Consider the following 24,198-nt stretch of genomic DNA (forward strand, 5'->3'; position numbering starts at 1 on the left):
GAAAGGACTGGCAGGTGTTCCCTCAAACGGTCTCTGTAAATGTGTTAATAGTTCCGAATTAGTACAGATCGTAGGTTTACGCAGTCGGCTCTCCATCTAGCACTTAGGCACGCGGAGAGCGTCAAGTGGCCGTCATCGACCGCACGAGCTCAGTGTCACATTACCAACATGGTATTTTTCACCGTGTATCAGACAATTTATAAATCACTTCGATTCCTTTGAACGCTGATTACAATTTAAAACGGGTATTTTTCATGCGACTTATTGTTTGTGTTTATCGAGTTGATTGATTTTGTAATTTTAAAATTATAATATCAATTAAGTAACTTTTTCACAATTTTTTTTTATAAACCCTAAAGTACCAAATTCAAAGGATTAAGGGATTAAAGAAAGCTTTACCTCACAACATTTAATTGTGATATTATTTTGGAAATTGGAATGCTTATTAATCTACCCTTCATACACATAAAGAATATCAATTATTATAACTTATAAGTACAAGACTTCCAGCTGACAAAAGCTAATACATTAATACGTATTGACTTTTTTTTATATATAGTTTGGATCAATTAAAGTTGCGACCGACAATACTCGAGGTAATGTAAATATAAATTAAATTAATAATTGATTTTCGCATTGTATTGATATAAGTTTTCCCATTGTACTGTGGTTTTATCTCAATTACGTCTGACGCATATTAATTAGTGATAATAAAATTCTGGTGTTGAAAACCGTTTAATGCGGCGAGACTTAGTATTGTATGTTCATACGCGTTTTCAAGAAATCTGTAAAAAGATTTCATATTTAACTTGAATTATACTTTTTGGATTTATTGTTTTTAAGCGTTGTTTAACTGCTCGGTCTGAACTGGGAAAAATAAACAAAAAAAAATGAAATTCTCTTCGCTGGAAAATGTAAAGTAACAGTGTACTTTATGTAGTGACGGTTTTGAACCGCTACGTACTGACACTGTATGCTACATTTTAAGCGGATTCTCTTGTCGCCGCTCCGTAACGTTAGGGACCTATTTGAAGTGGAATATTATATTCTAATAGCAAAGGTTACCTTAAGCTACCTCATATAAAACGTTTTATCTTTAAAGCAAACGTTTCACTTCGCAGACTCACACATCATTTTATCGATTTTTATAAAACTGATCTTTCACGCCGCTACTGTAACCGTTTCATGTTTGTCAATCGAGTATTTAATCTTACTTGTTTTTTTTTCAGAGTTTATAAAAATGGTCTAGTTAGCATAGAAAGTAAGAAAATAGTTAGTAAGTAAGAAACTGTCTTTGTTTGGTCTTTGTCTCATTTATTTGTTTATTAAATGACCTACATACTAATGAATGTTAATAAAACTTTGAGGATGAAGTTTAGACTAAGACGGGTGGTATTCAATTTATTTAAATACAATTTTAAGTTAATAATATCAAATCATATGTATAACTGATATTCATTTATTCGTTACTTATTTCGGAACACTTAAAAAAAACTACATTGAATGAACCTATGAAATGAATTAAAATTCTGAGATTTCCTCCAAGAATAGATACTTCAAGGCTATCAAAGTTTATAATTTATATCTATTAAATAACTGCAATGTTGCGAATAAGTTACAAGAACGGTTAGTTCTTCATTTAAGTAAAGTCTAACTTCTTAGAACTATATTTAGTATTAATCAATTATTGAAAGCGTGCAATGTCTTACAATAGTTCCACAAGACATGTTTGTATTTAGAAATGCCTTTTCGGGATAGACACGGTCGCTTAGAAATTGACACGGAACAAAAAATAAACAACTTGTGACGGTATGGTACTACGAAGCGAACTCACGCCTACGTCGCGTCAACGTCACCTACACAAAAACTCGGAAAATATCCAAACAGAATTGTGAAAGGTCGGTTTGAAATTTTTGCTTCATTGTACTAACTGTTAGAAATGAAACACGTTTGTTGAAAACTATGCAAACATTTCCATGGCCGATATACACAGAAATGCAATGAATAGTCAATAGACAAACATCACATTTAAATTTAATTAGTTTCTCGTGAAGTAAAGTTTATCTGAATACCAAATATCTAAATGACGAGCTGTTTTTAAATTTAATTGTATTAAAACTGGGCAAATAATTAATTTAAACTAGGCGACAACGCTACAACTACGTTTCAATGGAAACTTATTCTATTTAATCATCTACGCTCCCAAAACCTTTGCTGGATAGTTTCACAGTAATACCTTGTACGTTGACATCATTACTGTTTATATAACTTTGGTTTAGTTATCAATTCGCTAAGACTCCAGTCAACTTACTAGGTTGCTCCGTAGTTTAATTAAGCAATAGTATTTTCTAGGAATGTTAGGTACTGTAATCGAAGCAAGTGATTTGGCCGATCATACGCCTGTTATTTAGATAATTCATTATATACAATAAAGTAAACATAATTAAATACCAAACTACCACAGTTATTACGAATATTAGGAACAAAAAGGTAATCATTTATTTTGACAGAAAACGTTTCTCAATTACTTAACGTTTGAAAGAAAATGATCGGAAGAACTATTAACAAATGAAACAAGTATATAACAGATACAAATGGTCTTTTTATACGCGATACTATGAAAAAATAAATAAACCTATTCTACAAGGAACATCCAGGCGGAGAGGAACGAGAAAAGGAATCTGATGGTTAATGAGCGTTTTGAATGTAAAGAAGAACGTTGAATGCAACTTAAGCTTTTGGAAAAGTATCAGCTGTTTATAGTTGTTAACATTTATAAGAAATTAAATGAAAACTGCTGTATTGACGCTTTTCCATTGCAAGTAAATGTGGGTTTCATAAATGCATTTCGTGGTTACTTCGGAGAGGTACTACAAAAAGTAATTCACTGCTTAAAAATGTTCAAAGGAGCGCGATACGTTAAACTTTATTGTGCACACGAGTTCGTATGAAAGTGTTTTCTGCGACGGACGGAATTAGAATGAAACTTGTCACGGCAAAAATGTTCGCACCATTCACACGTTGGAAATCCTTTGTTAATTTACAACTTGGTAGCTACATATGAAACTTTTAAGTATGAGTTGTTCAGGTGACAAAGAAATAAAACGGGTTCTTCAATCGGTACGTGATTTACAAACGTACGGTGAAACGAATCAAAGAGAATAAGTGAAAAAATATGCAAAAGTCGAATGTTACAATGTAACTCTATGAGCTGCAGTAATTATTCGTTTGTTGCTGTATGACACTAAAAGCTGCTTGCTACCTCCACCTATCGCTATCTATCAGCTACCTAGTGATTATATTATATTGAAACTATTAAGCCCGGCTTTTAGCTTATACCCATTGATAAAGCAACGATAATAAAAAGCGCAGCGCGATCCTTCGATCATTATTTTGTATCAGCCCGCTTCGCTTAAAACATTTGAAGAGTTCATAAAAAATATTTAAACCTCGTGGAATTGCTTTGGAATTTAAAAATATATTTCGTATCGGAACTTTATTGCATTTTAATTATTTTAGTTCAATGTACAATATTTGCCGAATCCATTGAAAGGTTTTTTTTTTATTTCTATTTCCAGACACGCTTCGAAATACATGAATGGGAGAATAAAAAAAAATACAACGAGAGAGTTATTGGTTTCCTTACTCATTTATTTTATAATACTTTAATGGGGATAGTATTATTCGGGCTCGGTTATTGATAATCAACTACTATTCATTTCGGCTCTTCTTATAACCATTTGAACTGGTTCGGTATCATAGACAAGGCTATTTCGATTATAATTATTTTAAAATTTTTGACTAGTCATATCTGTTGAACATATGCGACATACAATTCACATCATAAAAGTTTAAATATGTTAGCTATTGAAAAGCTAATAGCCTTGTGTTTCGACCACAATCCTGCATTTTCTCAATAATGAAACACATACAATTGTTCTGTTTATATATCTTCAGTAACGTATAATACCTAGCTATTTTCAAACGGTAAAATATCTTTCCTACTCGCAATTTGCGCTCTCATTTAACTTGTACATATAAGCGTGGACCAGAAAATATATCTCTTCTCTTATTTCCGAAATTACACACCGGACTGTACAAATCATACGTTCCATACTTTTTGTTTCAGTACGTACAATGTGGGAGAATTTGCATCACTTGTGCTTTTTATACTTTCTCTCTGTTGTGAATAATTACTAGACGAATACAAACGCTCTAATTTGTGTTTACCGTCCTAATAATTACGGCTAAAAGTAGAACAATTATCGCGCATTTTCGTATGGCTGTGAAATTTGTGAAAATGAGATTCCTATAGTCGTTTTGTATATTTCAAGGGAGGTGTACATAATATCTAAAGTATTACTTTGTACATTTGCTGGTAAATTTAATCAGGGACGTAATATTATTTTCGTCTGTACATACAGCGTGGAACGTGTGTCAGATTTTATTTTGTCTGTTCCTGTAAAATCCATTTCCATCAACGTTGTGTATTTTGGATAGTCCAATTATGTGTGTAGCGTATAAATTCATTCGCTAGTTTAATTAGTTACTTATCACATTAAAAAAATGTCTAGATCTCAAAGTTTTAATTATATTTTTTATCCTTATTTATTATATAGGTATCTAGTTACACTGTACATAATAATAATGTAGCATCTATGCAACAATTAAGATTATATAAATAAATTAGATTTTAGCTTAGCACCCTTGCAAGGCAGACGCGGTAACGAATACGTATATTGCTTCCGAATCATTTGGCTTTGATATTGAATATTGATATGGGTTCGGCTTATACTGCATCTAATAAGCTTCTATATCCGGAATCTATTTCTAAAGGAATTTGAAATTTAGTTAATTGTCCAGTTTATAATCTTATAACTATTTTATTATTAAAAATAAATAGTGGAAGCCAATTTAAAGTTCAAATAGTTCGTAGAAACAATTAAAAGTTTTTTGTCAAGAATAATCGAAATTATATTATTGTATAGTTTTAGAACGAAGCTATTAAATCAAAACTAATTACCAATATGAGACCAATACAATGAAAGTGATTAAAAGTTTTTAAAAATGAAACGGTGACAAAAGACTATTCATACTTTTACCCTAAAACAAGCAGTTGTTTGACGGATCTAGAATTGGCTGTTCAAAGAGTTGCAACATGTGGCGGTTAAAAACAATAACAACCCTGCATTACAAAGGGCGGGACAATCGCGGCGTTTGACAGGAACTCTGGGGACAAAGTTGACACAACGTCTGATACCTCTTTGTACAACGGAAGAAAAAATACAATGCTCTAACAAACCAATATTGCTGTTTGCGCGGTGCATTCGCATCACCACCCCTTTAAATGTTTCAATATTGATTCGGAAATACAAACAAGTTTATTCAACATTCATGGCAGACGTTGATTTATTTTAAACATATAATAATTACAAAGTCAACAGTGTCCGTCTAAACTAACTAAAATAATTTACTTTATGTGATTTTTGTACTCGTATACGATGATACCAATACGATCCCGATTGCCGATATACTAAGCAGTCGCTATTGATAGATTACTGTCTGGTGACGCATGTTATCATGCACTGATCAGTATATATTTGTCTGAGTTTATTAGGTCAGAGATGGAGTCCGCAAACAACTCGTGCAGTATAGGCGGTTGGGATTATTGAACTTTTCATGCCAAACTTCGTAGTGGAGTTGCCGTTTTGTTCTGAACGTGTCCCGTGACAGAGATTTACGAGCAGCGGCACTAAATACGTAGCAAAACCGCGTGTACTATTCCTAAAAAATTTTTCTCCGTTCAGGACAGTCGCATTGCGCTATTCCATTGCTAATTGCTTGCATTCAGCAGCATACTTATAATTTTTTTTCCGATGCGGTAAGCCGTTAAACAATATACTGATCGGCAACAATATCCTAATGTGTCGCTTTTATGAAAGTCAATACAAATAATGTACAGCGGTGAAAGCTACATTTTAAACAGGGCATGTTGGCGGCGAAGCCCAATTAGCGGTCCACCACACGGCGCGTAGCCATATTTTCAGTTACCGTGCCCATTAGAGATTAACTCGTTGTAGTGGCGAGAGGACAACGCGGAAACGTCGATGCGAGTCCTTCATACGGCAGAAATTGATGTACCGATAAATGCAGGATTCGCGCGGATGCGGGTATATTTTGTGGCGCGCGACAACGTAGAGCTTTGCGGTAATCAGAGATACAGTTTATACCGCATGATAATGGATGGCTTAGAGTTTAGACCGTCAGCGAAGCGAATTTCCACTGCGTCGAAACGTCACATAACTTGTGAAATTTTAGAATTAAGAATTTATAATCTAGGACAGATTATTACCTATTATATACTAGCAGTCCGCCCCGGCTTCGCCAGTGGGACATATTTACGTTTTCTCTACATAAGAACCATCCTCGTACTTCAAGGAATATAATAAAAAAAAATTAACGAAATCGGTTCAGCCGTTCTCAAGTTATGCGCTTACCAACACATTTTGGGATTCATTTTTATATTATAGATTTTTATTAGAATATACATATATTTTTATCTTTTTACATATTGTGTACCTACTTGTATATATAAGTATAACGTTTCTAATAAATTATGAGTTCTCGATTAAGTTTTGAAGTGGAAAATTCACTAGTCACGTTGAGAACTTTTTGTTAGATGAATTTCTTATGAGTTTTTTGTTTCTCTGTATAGCAAAGACCTATAGAAGTGTTATAAAAACACGATAACCTTAATTTTGATAAAATAGTTACGATATTTTTTTTTAAATACTTAAATGCATTTCAAACTAAACTTATCTAAACTATGTACATGATTATACTAGCGCATATAAAAATAAACCGTTCCAACTCACACGTCTAAGTGTATTGTAAACTTTTTCTTTATTTGCAGGTAACAACAATATAAACAGCGACAACTCCGTCTCACTGAAACACGTCCGAGAACCGCAGTCTGTAAAAGTAAGCACTAATTGAAGATTAATCACTAATTACTTAGGGCTGTCAACTGAGACACCGGCCCGGTACCTTGGCTAAATTCGATTATGGTTAGATATTAACACGTGGACATTCAATTAATACATAATGCTGCTACAGATTGTACGGTGGTGTTGGAAATTGAGTTATCGATTATTATTATAGGGAAGCGTTTACTGCTAAATATCTTAAAATCATAATACCTACATTCTATTAACTATCAAATTTGTCACAAATATAAATTTTAAGTTAACTTACAATTCATCTTAGGTTTTTGCTGCACATTTTCATGTGTAGTTTGAATAGTTATAAAAAAGAATTATTTTTGCAACAGTTGGAGCAATGTCCAGTGGTGCGTTCGAGTCAGGCAGAAATTGATACGGTCTCCATTTTTCCGACGTTTGACTTTCAGGTAAGCTCAGCATTAAATGCTTCTTTATTCTTGTTCCGTTGAGTGAAAAGAAGAACAAATATTGGAAAGTATACCTAACAAAAATTAAAATTACATATTTGTTTTCTTTGTGTGGTTAATATTTTACATTTTAAGTTAAATACGGTTTAACAAATATGAAACGATTATTTGCATTCACCTTACAACGACAAATCAATAATATTACAAAGTACAATAGTTGACATTGCAAGCATAAATTAACGATACTATTATTGACATGTTGGAATAATTATGAGGTACGTATATTTGCATGCGTCATTAATATCTAAAATATTTGAAATAAGTAAAAAAAATATATAATGAACGAGCTCAAACACTAGGCACCTGTATTTCCAGTGGATATTCTTTAAAATGGATTGAAAAAATCGACTTTCCCATACATTATGGATACAAGGTTTTACCATTTGCATTTAGCGGCCACGTGGCACAGTGCAGTGAAATCGGATAAAATGACAGATGCATATGAATGTATCGGTGAAAATATAAAAAAATCAATCTATCTGGACTCCAGAGGTTTTTGCGGCACGTAGCTATGTGAACACTATTTTCAATATGGTTGTTACGTAAAAAAAATAAGCCAGCTCCAAAAAGATTACAAATGGAATATCTTCTATATTGAATAAAGTATAAATCTGGTATGTATTTTCTATAAAATAGCATATGTTATGCCCAGACTATGACTTTGTTATATCGTAAATAGGTGCGGATTTTTTTTATTTTATTATATTAATTCAATCGGTTAGTCGCCAACACAAGGCAGGCTTCTAATACTTCTCTTATTTTTTAATCCGTCGAATAAAGTATTCTTGAGAAGTGCTTTTATTCCGAAATATTTATCAAAATTTATATCTTGTCCAGAAATCTTATTCTTATAAAAAATAAATGTTTATTGTAGCTAGTCTAGTCGGATTTATTTAAGGTTCTTAATGATTACTTTGAAAACGTAAAAAAAGTCTGTAATTGAACTCTCAAACTAATTAATTAACTCTAACTCCTAATAAGATCCAATTATTTCGAAATGATCTAAAATAAATAGTATTGTAACAATTCCATTTTGTCTCATACAAAATTTAGGTACAAGTAACTACGAGTAGCCGGTGACATTAATTAGTGCCAACAGCTACGCCGGACGAAAATAGTGTTTAAAAGAAAAAAAACTCACTTAGTGAGGAAATTAAAGCTACTGTTTATTTTTCGCGCAATGCGAAATACGCACTTGACACAGTATCAAGAGTCAGTCGCATGTGAGCCCTTGTTAATCTTACCCCAGCTTGAAAAGCCTCACAACTCATCGTAATTTTCGTTTAGTTCGAGTTTGGATTGAATCACGTTATATAAGTGCTAATTGGTGTTATAATTTGTCAAACATGTTCCATTCAAATTTTCTTTTGCAAGCGATTTGTAACATTGTTAACTCGGAAAGGCAAACAATGTTTTATTCATATATTTCGTCATCGTCAGTGAACCGACGGAAAATTGAACACAGCTGACTGCAATCATTTAAAGGTTCGTTCAGCTAAAAAGTTCCTAAGATCGATGACTCTTTAAATGTTTAAAACAAATCTAGGAATGTGATAGCTTTGATATTATAGGTATAAAATAGTTCAAGTCAAATGTGACATTTCGTTAAACGTGAATTGTAATGGTTTCAGTGTCCATATATTTTATGCAGACCTCGCGGATACATTATTTATTTATGAAACAGTGCTATTGTAGCGAACTTTCTGTAAACATTAGTTTGAAATAGTTAAATACACGTTTAAACTATGAACTGGCTAATTCATTAGCTCACACCGAAATGTATTTCGACGTGCTCTGATTTATGTTTGGGAGTACGACAACTGAAATATTGTTGACATTTACAAAGCTTTAATTTAGGATAATGAATGGTTCAACTATAACATGACAAATGTGAGCGCGGTTCTAATTGAATGGAATTCGGCTCGAATGAAATGTTCTACTATTATTATATGACATTTTATAACGAAATGGGGATATGTAATTCTGCTAGCTGGAAAAAGAATAAGTCAATAACCTACAAGTTGTAGAATAATTGAAAAATATTATTCCAATAATACGTACATGTAACATGTAGTCTGAAAATGACAGGCTCTTTGTTCTCCACTAATAAAGGAACAATAAAGTTTAATTATTTTTAACATCATGCATATCCGATAGGTGGAATAAACTTGCGAAATAACATTATCTGTCCGTCGAGAGATGGATGCACATTTTTTTCTTTCATTACTATTACAATAAAAATAACTGCGTTAAAAACAACCGACTTCAAAAACGGAAAACTAAAAAATAAAAAAGATTGGATATTATTAATTACTACCTACATATTATTTAGATGTGCTATTTACTAAAAAGGTTTGATGTCGGTGCACGGGCTTTAATACTAAGTGCTTATGGTTATCGGTTACCGGGAAGTGAATCAAAGTTACTTGCTACATTTCAATTAAGTCATTTAGTACAGACAAAAATGCTCATAAAATAAAAACTACTGGGTCTATCCGAATAAAATTTTTATGCGACCAATTCGACACCATCCCGCATTGAACAAAAATCACGTAAATCGGTTCTGAAACCTCGGAGTAATCGGTGTACATACATAAAAAAAATATACCGGCCGAATTGATAACCTCCTCCTTTTTTTGAAGACGGTTAAATACAGTACCGTAGCCGTAAAATAGGATAAAACGGTGTTTTTCTTAGATTAAACACATAAATAATAGTTCAGGATACATCGCCCATTTTTGCAAGTGACTACTATCAAGCTAATTTTCCGTTTGTAGCTTTATTTTGATGAGACGCCCAATAATTTCGTGTACGAAAGTCTCGATTGTGGTAGCTAACAGAGATAACAAGGATAAAAATTTTTGATTTGATGGTTCTCAAATATTTATTACTAACTGAATGAATTTTTTTGTTCAATCTGAAGATAATTACCTAAATTATTCGAAAAAATATTTGTCCTACAAAATCTATGGTTTATTCAAAGAGTCCCCCTTTCCAAAGTGTATCGATAACGAGGTCATCATAAATGATTACTAACAAGCTGATTTTTTTGTTTTCACTTAGTTAATGTTTATATAATTCAACAGACATATTATTGTCCTACAAATTGCGAAATAAATATTTGAGAACCATCAAATCAAAAAATTTTATCCTTGTTATCTCTGTTAGCTACCACAATCGAGAGTTTCGTACACGAAATTATTCGGTGTATCATCAAAATAAAGCTACAAACGGAAAATCAGCTTGATAGTAGTCACTTGCAAAAATGGGCGATGTATCCTGAACTATAAGTTATACATTTTTAATCTCAACCGGCGACGCGACACGTCTCGAAAAGTAGGTAGTGAACGTCGTCACAGGTTGACGGACATGAAGTCTTGATAAAGATTGAAACATCTGATAATAAAACCGAGTGTTATATAAATGGCCTTTGAGAACTAACAATTTAGATAATCGACATTGTAAGAGCTTAGTTTTGCAAGATTGCTTTATTTTGATCTTTTCTGTCTGAAGAAAAATTTTCTTCACACCTAAAAAGAAAAACAGTTCACAGATCTTTTCATTTTAAAATATTAAGTTTGTTGCGTAACTCGTGTTTACATAGAAAACGTAATAGCAGTGACAAAGCCTTTGAAATTCAAAGTAGCGTGTGTCGATCATCAAATTGCAATATAAGGGGCACAATCTACTTTATATAAATTGTTGATCCCTTTGACGGCTTACGTATGAAATTGCATAAAGCAATATCTTTTCTAAACGATACCTGGAAAATAGAAAAACAGGATCAGATTTATCGATATTATAACTTTGATCCACATATATGGCCGTCAGTTTCTTTAATGCATTTAACGATTAAGATTTGTAGAAACTAGTAATTATTGTAATTATTACCGTTGCGTTTGTCTGGTTTCTAAGTAGGCTAGAAATAAATCTATGTAATGCAGTTACATACATCTGTTACCAAGCTATAATTAATGAGTCAATTTGTAGAAGATTCTAGCCCCTCCTCCTTAATCGAAAATATCGGTTCACACATGGGTATCGTAGAACATTTAAACTGCTTGGAAACGCAAATACAAATATTAGCATATCTACTAATAAATGAGGTAATTCAATATTATTGTTTCAGGATTAATGTATAATGCATAAAATATGTACATATATTTTACAGTTTTATCACATAATTCGGAGGCTCAATTATGGTCAGTGGTTACAATAATAAAAAATAAACATTACAATACGTAAAGCAGATAGTGTTTAAATGAGCATTCACAAATAGTTCACGTTAGCAAACAATTAATGAATACGCACGAAAAAATATTTTCAATTTGAACACGGCACCGCTGTTGAAAATGCGTCCAATAAGCGCTTGGTGGTGCATGCTGGTGCATCGCATGTGATTTATTTCGCCGTCCGCCGTGACGAAGCCATATCAAAGCTACCACGTTACGTGAACATAACAATGTGTTGTCGAAATGCGCATCACGAAGGTGTATTTCCTCGTCTAGACAAAAGGAATACTCCACATTGTCCCATGATCGATCTGTCCATATTCCGCTCCAATGCGTTTCATTAAAGAACACATTAGTGATATAATGGGTAACACATTATACCCGTACAAGATAACTAGATGGGCGAATTTTCATAACTAACACTTCATTTTGATAGTTATAAACACTTATGCTTGTGCTGATAATTAATTTTAGCGAAGATGAAATTAAGCCGATTAATTTTTATTGGAACACAAATGAACATGTGACGCGTATGAATGGGTTGGTGCTCAATCGAGAATAAAATAAAGTATTTTGTTGTCGAAAGCCGCTCGACCAATATGCAATGAAATTTACTCTTGGACCAGTCGTGTGAAAGATTTTGATTGGAAATTCGATTTGAGGTTGTTGAACTACTCAAAATGCAAAATACTTGGAATCAAACTGTAACTATCATGTTGCTTTTCCTGTTGCATGCTCGCTCACCAGTTTGGTTTGTGTAAACGTATTTCTATAATTATTGTACCCGGAACCTACCTTGCCATTTTCCTTTCAAGTTTAAGAATATTCAGTTGAATATAGACATGTTGCGTTATATTTTGTATAAACATAAGTTCAAAGAATAACATAATGATTTTTGTTCTTCCCGAGTCATGTGAGTAGGTAATGTTAATTGTGAAGGAGGGAAATAGTGGAGGATTGTCCTTTGGTTATAGCGCTTCGTTTTTTGTACAAGCTTTTGAAGATAAAATGATATGATGAGGCCTTCTGTAGTAAAATGATTTTCATCTACAGAAGGCCACTCGTATAATGTTTGTTTTCATTAAGTGTATAATGTAAAATAAATAACCTGTTTGTTATATTTTAGCCGAACTGGCTCCGCACAAAAGAATTTTGGGATCGAACCTTTGAGGAGCGGTATGAGAAGATCAAAAACGATAGTCGGCGTCCGAGATTAAAGGTAAATATTTTATTATATCCATTTACTTCACTTATATTCGACCGGCAACTAGAGACCTTTTTAAATGTAAAATGCCGCAGCCACTCGAATGTATTTTCGAGATTATGACCTAACTAGACGGTTGAATGAGCTTCACGCGGACTCACTCCGTTGTTTTTGCTGATAGTATTCATTTCGCAAACAAGAGCTGCATAATAGGCTGGCGATATTAAGCCGAATGTTTTTGTCGTTTCGAGAGCTGAAACCGTTCAAGTGTTGAAAACTGACGAATATCGGAGCTAGGTGCAACGAATTGCAGCAAATCCCACGAACACTTCAAAGCTCGTGGCGATATCGTAGGTGTCGTCAGATAAAGGACAATTGAATTACTGATGCACTCCACTGTAGAGTGTTGCGTCTCTGTTGCGGGCTGCGCGCTGCGGCCCCTATCGCTGTGACGTTTATCCAATAAACTTCCATCACCCAGTCATTTCTGTACCATTAATAGGTGCTAAGTGACTATATGCTGTTAGAGTTGTAAATAAGAATGGCAATGTATCCTAAAAGCGTAGTAATTGACTGTTATTTCTGGAAGTAATAACGTCGAGTAAAATGAGTTTGATTAAAAATCACTCGAATACAATTTTAGTATGTTTATAAATTATATATTTATTACCACTTTAACAGGTATTTGTTGTGCCTCACTCGCACAATGATCCCGGTTGGCTGAATACGTTCGAGCAATACTTCGAAACAAAGACGAAAAACATACTCAATAATATCGTCACGAAACTAAATCAGTATCCCAACATGACGTTTATATGGACTGAGATATCTTTTTTGAATGCGTGGTGGGAACGCTCCCATCCCGTCAAACAAAAGGTAAGTTTGTGTGTGTGCTGAGAGACTTAACATTAATGAATATATTTTTACTAATTATGTTTTCAGTAGACTGTTAATAGACGATAATATATAAAGAAAGATCTGTTTTATCAACTATGTTTTTGGACGTGGTAGTGACATTCCAAAGAACCTCTAATTGTTTGTATTAAGCTGTTAATGAAACATTTAGATAGTAAGAAAAGTATACAATATGTCTGCTACATCACTATTATCAAAATATTCATTTACATCCCACATAAGTCATAACTAATACGTTTAGAAGCAATCCGCTAGACGAATTCGCAATCGCGTTATTAGACTCGCTCGTATGCTTTAATTAATTGAACTGTTGTCGAGTTAGCAGCTTGTTCCATTGAAATTTCATCAATTTTATTTTTGGCTGTAAAACATTCCCCAAACAATGTGAAGTATTCGAAACATTTAGTTAACGTTAATGCAAAATGTATGCGACGAATTTATAGCGATTTAAAAATATTATGTAAGAATGTATTATGCAAAGTTTCACGATTGAATTACAGATCGCAACTTAAATCAATATTTTTTTATACTTAGGTACTAAAGAATTTTCTGAACTATTTTTTAACAAAAACGCGTAAGTAAGCAAGGTACCTAATCAAGGTATCAAATTATTTAGAATGATTACATACTTACCCTGGCCACGGTCGCAGACGATAATGACAAGGTATTTAAAACGCAACGGCGCACTTGCAAACTAGTTTCTGTCTGCGAACTATTTAAATGCATTTGAAGTTTGATACAAATAAAATCAAAGTATTGTTCTCAATTGGAGAGGCTTTAAATGTATTCTATTATTTTCAACTAGTTTTTATTTCTTAAGATTATATTTTCATATAAAGTCAGGATACATTCTTTATTATAGAATAGCTCCTAATAGCATTTAATCAGCCTTCAATCGAGTTAAACAGTCTCAGTATCAATATATATTATGCAACCCATATTACTTGTTCAATTGAATCACAATAACATGTTGCGCTAACATCCCATTCAGTCTGTAATTTCTTATTCGCATACAGTTCAAGAAATACAAGCTTTAATTTAACTTGCATCGTCCGTGTATACGTCATTCCTGTTCAAATGCATTTGCAAAATCCATTTTTCAAGCACTGGCTGACATCTCACTTAACTGAAATTTGGTATACTGTGTAACTGTAGTGGAAATATTTAAATACAACTGTATAGGTTTATTTCTTTGGTACTTATTTTGTACTCGCAACTCTAAATTCAAATATTATGTTACAATTTATGTAATATGTATCAGTTACCATTGTCGTTCTTTATATAATGGGATTAAATAAAATTAATTACAAATTAATAAAATTAATTTGTTTTACAGGCCTTCAAAAAATTGGTGAAAGAGGGTAGAGTCGAAATCACAACGGGTGGCTGGGTAATGCCTGACGAAGCGTGCACTCATATATACTCATTAATTGATCAGTTCATTGAAGGTATATGTTTGTTAAAACTGTTCTAAATGTGCTGTTTTATTTTAAAATACTTACTCCTGTTTTATATTTTCAGGTCACGTTTGGGTCAAAGCCAACCTTGGTGTAACTCCAAAAGTAGGTTGGTCGATAGACCCATTCGGCCACGGAGCTACGGTGCCGTACCTGCTAGACAAAAGCGGCCTAGAAGGTGCTATCATACAAAGGATACATTACGCTTGGAAACAATGGTTCGCGCAAAAACAAATAGAAGAATTTTATTGGATGCCCGGCTTCTCCTCTAATAAACCATCCCTAGTTATTCACAACCAACCCTTTGATATTTATTCTATTAAGAGCACGTGTGGCCCTCATCCTGCTATTTGCCTAAGTTTTGATTTTAGGAAAATCCCCGGCGAATACTCGGAGTACACGGCGAAACATGAGGACATCACGGAACAAAACTTACACAGTAAGTCAAAAACGCTCATGGAAGAGTACGACCGCATCGGCTCACTCACCACACATAACGTTGTGCTCGTGCCTTTAGGCGACGACTTTAGATACGACTATGGCATTGAATTCGACGCTCAGTACGTCAATTATATGAAAATGTTTAATTACATCAACAAACACAAGGAGATATTTGACGCCGATGTTTCCTTCGGTACACCTGTTGATTACTTCAATGCTGTTAAGGAGAGACACGGCAGCATTCCCACACTACGCGGAGATTTCTTCGTCTACTCGGATATTTTCAGTGAAGGGAAACCGGCTTATTGGTCTGGTTATTATACTACGAGACCTTATATAAAGATTGTTGCGAGGCAGTTCGAACACCACCTCCGGGCGGCGGAGATACTATTTACTCTCGTATCGAATTTCCTTAGGCAATCTAACAAGCACATGTTCGAATCATCGGAGCGAAAACTGGAAAAATATTACGAACAGTTGATCACAGCTCGACGAAATTTAGGCCTTTTCCAACATCATGATGCCATCACTGGAACTTCCAAAGCTAGCGTCATGTATGACTACGGAACGAAACTCTTCACGAGTATTTACCACTGCATTCGCTTGCAAGAAGCCGCCCTCACCACCCTGATGATACCCGATAGTAAACTTCACACACAGAGCATTCTTCAGAGTGAACTGGAATGGGAAACATACGGAAAACAACCTAGAAAAATGCTAGTGACGGTCGTCGATAAAAAGAAAGTCATTCTTTTTAATCCTCTGGCAGAGCAAAGGACTGAAGTCATAACGCTTAGATCAAATACTACTAACGTCCGAGTGTACGATACGCATAACGAAAAATATGTGCAATACCAAATAACGCCCAATATTGATATCCGTGATAACGGGAAATTTGCAATAAGCGACATTAACTTTGATGTAATGTTCGTGGCCACCCTGGAAGGATTTAGCGTAATGACTTACAATCTCGAAGAATACACGAACCATTCCCAGCACTGCGTAGTATTTTGTAACAATTGCACTGAACAAAAATCTGACCCTGACAGAGCTAATAATTTTGTTATTAAAAAAATGATGCCAGGAAATATACAGTTGGAGAACGAGGTTATGAAATTACTCGTCGACCGTAACACTGGCTTTTTAAGACAAGTTTACAGAAAAGATATTCGCAAGAAAAATATCGTGGATATTCAATTTGGTGCATATCAAAGCGCTCAGAGGCATTCTGGGGCTTATTTGTTTATGCCGGATTATGATCCACCCGAGAAAGATGTATTAGGTCAATATACGAAACCGAATAACATGCAAGATGAAAATGTCATTATTGTTTCGGGGCCAATATCTACTGAGATCACCACCATGTATTTGCCTTTCCTAGTACATACGCTTAGAATTTATAACGTGGATGATCATGCACTTTCACATGGTATTTACATGGAGACAATAGTCGATTACGAGAGCCCTCCCAAAAATAGGGACACAGAATTATATATGCGAATACAAACGAATTTACAGAACGGGGAGGTTCCAGAATTTTACACTGATCAAAACGGTTTTCAATATCAACGGAGAGTGAAAGTGGATAAATTGGGCATCGAAGCGAACTATTATCCGATTACAACTATGGCTTGGATACAGGACGATGAAACAAGAATGACTTTGATTACAAATCACGCTCAAGGAGCGGCTGCCTTTGAGCCTGGTCGACTCGAAGTAATGATGGACCGTAGGACCCTTTACGACGATTTCAGAGGCATAGGTGAAGGTGTCGTTGACAATAAGCCAACCGTGTTCACTAATTGGTTGCTATTGGAACCCATAAATACTAAGAGAGCTAAAAGAGATACACATCGGCAAGGTACCGGACCGTTCCAAAAACGGAGATTTAATACAGAACAAAAGGCGCCCGTTTACGAGTTGCCTTCGCAGACTGCTGACTATTTGAGCAGAACACTCAACTATCCCGTGAATGCTTATGTGGTCGATACGAGTGAGGTCGGTGAAATTGAAGTGAAGGAACATCAATCGTTTTTGACAAATTTCCCGAGCGGAATACACGTTGTATCAATGCGTACTATCACTGACGAAGTGTTGGAGCAGTTTCCGAGCAATTCCTGCTTTATGGTACTGCATAGACCTGGATTTAGTTGCGATGTTGGGAATACTTCGCCTCAGACCAATTCCCGATTTACGACTGAAACTAAATTTAATGGACTCATTGTTAACAACCTGGTTTCGGTCAGTCTGACCGGCCTTAAGACTTATAAGAATCTTAGTAGTTTAGCTAATATCACTTTGGAGCCAATGGAAGTTAAGACGTATCGAGTTCGGTTTTAAAGACTAACTTGAAATATAAATAATACAATTATTATAAAGTTTTGGTGACCTCTTTTTGTCATCAAAGACTAACATATAGAAAGACTTATAAATCTACGCATTAGTATAAGACCAGCTACAGATCTGACAGCATCGGACGAATACCGAAATTGGAGTGAACTGTACGACGAACCTAGAAAATTATTAGGTAGAACTGTCGATTATTATCGATATCTTGGAATTAAATGTTTAATAATTTCAAATTGTATTGTTTGAATGTAAAATGTAAATGTTTGATAGGACATTAAATGAAAAGATGAAATTCGCCTTAGCTTTGCAAGATGACATAATTTATTAAATTTATTATGACACGTTTATTTTACATTTGTTTTGATAAGCTAAGATTTTCAGTACCTATCACTATTAATTCATAATAAAACAAGTCTCGATTTAGAAGAATCTACCTCAGGACCAAATAATGTAACTTTATAAAGGATTCGAAATCTTTTAAATAATTTATTTATAGTCATAATTTCAATCTTTCCCTGTTTTGAAATCAATTACATGCCGTCGTTTGGCGCAGTGTGTTACTATTGCTATAATGAAAATTGAACATTTTTGACATATTTATTGTAGTTGAGATAGTAATAATATTAAGTAACTGTAACGTATTTAAAGATAGGTAGGGTACTCTGGATCTCGTATACAAACTTATTTCAGTTGTGATATTATATTCAAATGTACAGTATGGGCTTGAATGTTAATTTAATGAGTGTTTAGTTACTAACGCTATTATTTATCTATGCGTATTACAATACAATTCTTATTTTAGTAAAATTTTATCTGTATTTAGAATTTTTTAATCGTATATCTATAACAATCTTTGTTAAACATTCCAATAAAATAATAATAATTCTTCATTTATGTAATTTGTATTTATTAATTTATTTTACATTGATACAGTTTAACAGTGCATAATCCTTTATCACAGGTTTTAATGAATACTGATCACAAATGTTTTTGTGTTCCATTATAATAATATTATTTATGTATAACTGAATGTCTAGTAATAATATAGGAAAATTATCGTGAAATTGATCTTCTCATAAAATTTGTATATATTATTAACATTTTTGTATATATTGTGTTATGTAAAACTTAAGTACAATGATTTGAGTCAGTTAGGTATGAAAATAAGAATAAAACATTATGTTAATTTAATTTATTTATAATCATTACAAATAAACATATTTTTTTTAACTATTAATTGTGATAAAAATACATCGCTCTTGAAACTAATTTTGTAAAAATGTTTATATTATAGTTTTATTTATTTTACATAATTTTAGTATGAAAATTATCGAAAGCTTGGTTGTATTTAAGCACATAGCATTAAGAGTATCATGTACAATCTGTTCACGAATCAAGTAGACGAAATAAAACCATCAATTATTATACTTTAATCTTTGTTTGATTTATAGTCAAATGAAACCAGTTTCGCGTTGTCACGGCATCCCGTGTGAACTGACCCATTTATATAATACTTTTTTTTTATTACATAATTATATTCCTTGAAGTACGAGGATGGTTCTTATTAGAGAAAACGTAAATACGGGCGAAGCCGGGGCGGACCGCTAGTAGTTTATAACATCCAAACCAATACATACTATTATTCAAAAATCGTTTTACGTAAAATACAACAATAATTTCTTTAAAATTTATTTATTAAAATATTATCATCCATCATATTGACGTTCTAACAATAGAGCTTAGTAATAAAATTAATCAGAAATGTGTTCGTCATTTCTTCTTTATTCTACTGGCTATCCATTCAAGGCCGAGATGTAAACTGAAATAAAAAAAAAAACCATTAATATTTTAATATATTTATATTTAACCTTTAATATTTTAGTCCTAGATCTTTGCTATTATCAAAATGTTTAAAGTACATAAGTATAATTTACGGAACTTTTTATCGTATTATACTGGTTGCATAAGAATCCAAACAACCAAAAAATAAAATCTATTCTTCATCTATACTAATATTATAAAGCTGAAGAGTTTGTTTGTTTGAACACGCTAATCTCGAGAACTACTGGTCCGATTTGAAAAACTATTTCGGTGTTAGATAGCCCATTTATCGAGGAAGGCTATATATCATCACGCTAAGACCAACAGGACCGTGGCAATGCGGGTGAAACCGCGGGGAACAGCTAGTGGTAGTATAAAACTAAAATTATTTATAATTGTTGGAAAAGCTTACCCTTCTCCAGTGAGCGCACAGCAAGCTTGGATATGCCAGGGGTGATGTTTTATAGATGTTAAATCCAGTTGTTCAGAAATTTCAGCAGCTGTCATAGATCCTTTTACATCCTGTAATAAAAATATTATATTAATTAAGCTTATATCTTATTCTAAATATATGATATGATGCCAGCCTCTTTGGTACAGTGATTAATGTACGAGTATAGAAGCGTCCTGGTTTTGATTCTCCTCTCTTATTTCTCCTCTATTCTTCCTCAGTCCTGGACTTAAAAAAAAAACTGGGTTTAGCTGCTAGCATGACACAGAAGGCCAATCACCTACTTGTTTATAAAGAATCCATATTTAAAATAATTATAAATGCGAAAGTTACTCTGTCTGTCTGTCTGTTACTCAATCACGCCTAAACTACTGAACCAATTTTCATGAAATTTGGTATGGAGATATTTTGATACCCAAGAAAGGACATAGGCTACTTTTTATCCCGGGAAAATGGCGCAATCCCGAAAATTCCACGGGAACGGGAACTATGCAGACTTCTCTTTAACGGAAACCTAGTATATAATATATATGTGAAACAGATGCATATTGCATCACATCAAATATATGTATTTTTAAATACATATAGATTTTGGCTACTACTAGTTTGCATAGACTAACTTGGACACACCTTGGACACATAAAAATTCTGCATCAATTGAACTAAATTCTAACATGACACTAAATTACCACTTCACAATTGAACAAGATTGCATTACAGAAATAACAGATGAACCATTATTTACTCAATTGATTGGTGCTTGACGAATGGTATGTTCTTATCAACCAAAACAACCCAAGTGAAATATACTGAGACTAAAAACTTTCATCAAAACTCATATCATTTAATAAGGTTATAGTGAAAACCGTTAAACTTTAAATAACCTTATTACACACCAGTTATACTTTATTCAATGAGGAAATTACTTCATGTTCAATCTCCATAAATGTTCACTTTGAATGCATTAAATATACATCTCAAAGTTCAACATTCATATATCTTACTAAGTTTGTGAAAATATATGAGTTTACATATTTTTACTAATATTATAAATGCGAAAGTTACTCTGTCTGCCTGTCTGTTTCTTACCAACTCAGTCAACCAATTTGGACAAAATTTTGTACAAAGATACTTGAAACTTAGGTTTTATTTTGGAAATCCCACAGGAACGATAACTGTGCAGGTTTTTCTTTGACCACGTGGGCAAAGCCACAGATGGAAAGTAAGTATGAAATAAAATGTTAACTTAAACTTGACAGACTATAATTTTTTTTTGCAAGTCAATAAAAAATATATGTAATAATAAGTATATTTAGTCAATTATAGCTTTAATTAAGCATCTTATATAATAATATAAAAACCAATTTTATCCTCATATAAAATGAATGATGATGTCATATGTGAATATTTATTCATGATAAATATTGACTTCAAAAAACGGTTTGCACATGTGTTAACTTCATTTTTGATTTGGTAGTTTAATTTCTTTAGTAACTATTTTTCTTATTATTTTATTTATAGAATGTACCTACGTACATACTAAACTAAATTTATAGTTGATTAGACACAATTTTTACATTTACAAAGTTTAATAAAAAATGTATATCAATATCTTTTTATTAATGATACAGATTAGATTGTTTATCATTTTTAATCCTCTGGACTATGGGATTGAGACTTACTAATTATTATTGATATAGTAGATGTTTGTTTTAGCCTCTTTTCTCCTTTATCAGAATTTTCAATGAGATCCACAATTTTTATTAATATTAATGAATTTTCCTTCTATTATCCATATAAATATACTAGTGGTCCGCCCCGGCTTCGCCCGTGGTACCTACATATTTAAACTATCCTATCTCTCAAGTTGGATCGAACTGCACATGGTGTGCGAATTTTATTATAATCGGTTAAGTGGTTTAGGAGTCCATTGAGGACAAACATTGTGACACGAGATTTATATATATTAAGATTATTATTTAAATTACCTGTTTATTAGCATAAACAAGAAGACAAGCCTTGCTCAACTCCTCATGTGTCAACATTCTATGAAGCTCTTCCCGGCTTATGCTTAGTCTCTGACGATCAGTTGAGTCAATGACCATTATCACAAACTGTAACAAGACAAGTACTATTATGGTATTGTTTTTATATTTTATACTTATGCATAATTTATAACAAGAATTTATTGATTTCTGAGCAAAAAAAGCAATTTTTATTTCAATACAATAACAATTAAAGTTGGTGATATAATTGATTCTGTCATGAAATATTTTAGGGTTCATTGATAATAGGATTGAGGATGTGTGTCAAATTTTTCAATAATGAAACAAGAGGTAACAATATTTGCTATTTATATACTAATGTCAATCCATGAAAGATAGCATAGCTAAAAGGCGCAATAATTATTCTTACAATTAGCATATAACCAAATTTGCACAGCAGTTTATGTAACACATTTCGCAAATGCTTGAATTAAATATGAGAGAAATTGCATTGGCAGCGATTGCATAAGCTGGTACTTGAATTCCTTTATAATGAGAATATTCTTTAATAATGAATTTATTATTAATATTAATAATTAATTAATGAGTGTTTTAAATATTTTGGTATAATTGTTTTTAAGTAGCAACTATTATTGTTTTGTAGCTGCAATATTCAAAACTTTATAAATATAATTATTAGAACATGCAATTGAGAAACATGGTCATAATCATTTATTGCTCTTCATAGGTGCATATATTTACGCTTGAAGCAAGTCAACAATGATGAAAAACATAGAAAGTTAACAAAGCTGTGTAATGAATTTATTACATAATTGATCCTACCTCACTGTTAGTGTAATAGGTATTCCAAGCAGAGCGCAAGCTCTGTTGTCCTCCCAGGTCCCACATCACAAAGCGCAGGTTTTTCCACACCACTTCTTCCACATTAGACCCAATTGTGGGCCGTGTATGCACAGCCTCTCCCAACAGTAACTGATAAAGTATTGTTGTTTTACCAGCATTGTCCAGACCCACTAGCACCAACTTATGTTCTGAAATAGTTAAATACAATATTTAAAACAGTTAAACCTTGAGAGACAATGATAATGTATGTAATGCCACTGTGCCTGATTACGAAAATATCTGTTTATTATTACTACTTGAAGGAGAAATAAATATCTTACATTTAGGCCCATCTCAAGTTATCTTATCATAAAACATGCATGCTCGACTTTTTAGATATCTAAAGCAATATGTCAGTACTTACCTTCATTGCCAAATAAACTCCAAATTTTCGATATAAGAAGACCCATGATTATGTCTATTTAATTAATGGAAGAAAATTAACAGCATACTACGTTTTATTTACAATAACATTTTCCAAAACTATAAATTACATAAAATGTATTTGATCTATTAACAAAACTATACAACGTTTACAATAAAATTTCGTTTAGAAAACATTGTTGAAGCTCATAGTCACTGTGATTAATAAAAAATATGTTACACGTCGTCCATTCCTTACTTTTGTTGTAAGTGAAGGTATGTAAGTAGTAGGTACAGCTAAACTGTAGATACCTACTCATCCAATATTTGCCATTTGGTTACGTTACTAATTTTACAAGTAGGTCAAAGACAAATCCTATTGAAATACACTTAACAAAAACCCGAACGCAAATTTTGTGTAGATAATTTTAAAAATAAATAAATTATCTTTTTAAAACTATTTGACAAGATAGCACTCAAGGTAGGTACTGAGGTAGGTACCTACTATATAAACCACATTACCACACTACCACAGTTGACCTTCAGTTGACAGTACTAAACAGTGCCCAGTGGTACTCTGTGGTGTGCTCTGTGGTCGTCGTAAAGCAT

At 33.0% G+C, this 24,198-nt stretch overlaps 2 protein-coding genes across 2 annotated transcripts in view; one reads left to right on the forward strand and one right to left on the reverse strand.

The window, feature by feature from the left end:
• LOC123705604 (alpha-mannosidase 2) overlaps positions 1 to 19,499 on the forward strand; it is a 67,906-nt gene extending 48,407 nt beyond the window's left edge. Inside the window, exons 3-8 of the mRNA XM_045654473.1 lie at positions 6,914 to 6,981; positions 7,331 to 7,408; positions 12,827 to 12,919; positions 13,586 to 13,780; positions 15,156 to 15,267; positions 15,341 to 19,499. Coding sequence (XP_045510429.1) covers positions 6,914 to 6,981; positions 7,331 to 7,408; positions 12,827 to 12,919; positions 13,586 to 13,780; positions 15,156 to 15,267; positions 15,341 to 18,057 — 3,263 coding nt within the window. The 3' untranslated portion in view covers positions 18,058 to 19,499. The remainder of the gene's footprint in view (positions 1 to 6,913; positions 6,982 to 7,330; positions 7,409 to 12,826; positions 12,920 to 13,585; positions 13,781 to 15,155; positions 15,268 to 15,340) is intronic.
• A 240-nt stretch (positions 19,500 to 19,739) lies between these two features.
• Positions 19,740 to 24,138, reverse strand: LOC123705606 (ADP-ribosylation factor-like protein 5B). Its single transcript, XM_045654477.1, has 5 exons — positions 23,591 to 24,138; positions 23,167 to 23,375; positions 22,327 to 22,452; positions 20,300 to 20,409; positions 19,740 to 19,885 (listed from the first exon to the last, which is right to left on the reverse strand). The coding sequence occupies exons 1-5, from the start codon at positions 23,634 to 23,636 to the stop codon at positions 19,837 to 19,839; spliced, it is 540 nt and encodes a 179-aa protein (XP_045510433.1). The 5' UTR covers positions 23,637 to 24,138; the 3' UTR covers positions 19,740 to 19,836.
• Between the last annotated feature and the right edge of the window lie 60 nt (positions 24,139 to 24,198).

This window comes from Colias croceus, chromosome Z (genome assembly GCF_905220415.1).
Source record: "Colias croceus chromosome Z, ilColCroc2.1".
Lineage (NCBI taxonomy): Eukaryota > Metazoa > Arthropoda > Insecta > Lepidoptera > Pieridae > Colias > Colias croceus.

Coding starts and splice junctions, on each gene's coding strand:
- LOC123705606 (XM_045654477.1), bottom strand. CDS start 23,636: ATGGGTCTTCTTATATCGAAAATTTGGAGTTTATTTGGCAATGAAG. Junction 22,453..23,166: donor CCTATTACACTAACAGTGAG/GTAGGATCAATT, acceptor GTCTTGTTACAG/TTTGTGATAATGGTCATTGA. Junction 20,410..22,326: donor TTGTTTATGCTAATAAACAG/GTAATTTAAATA, acceptor TTTTTATTACAG/GATGTAAAAGGATCTATGAC.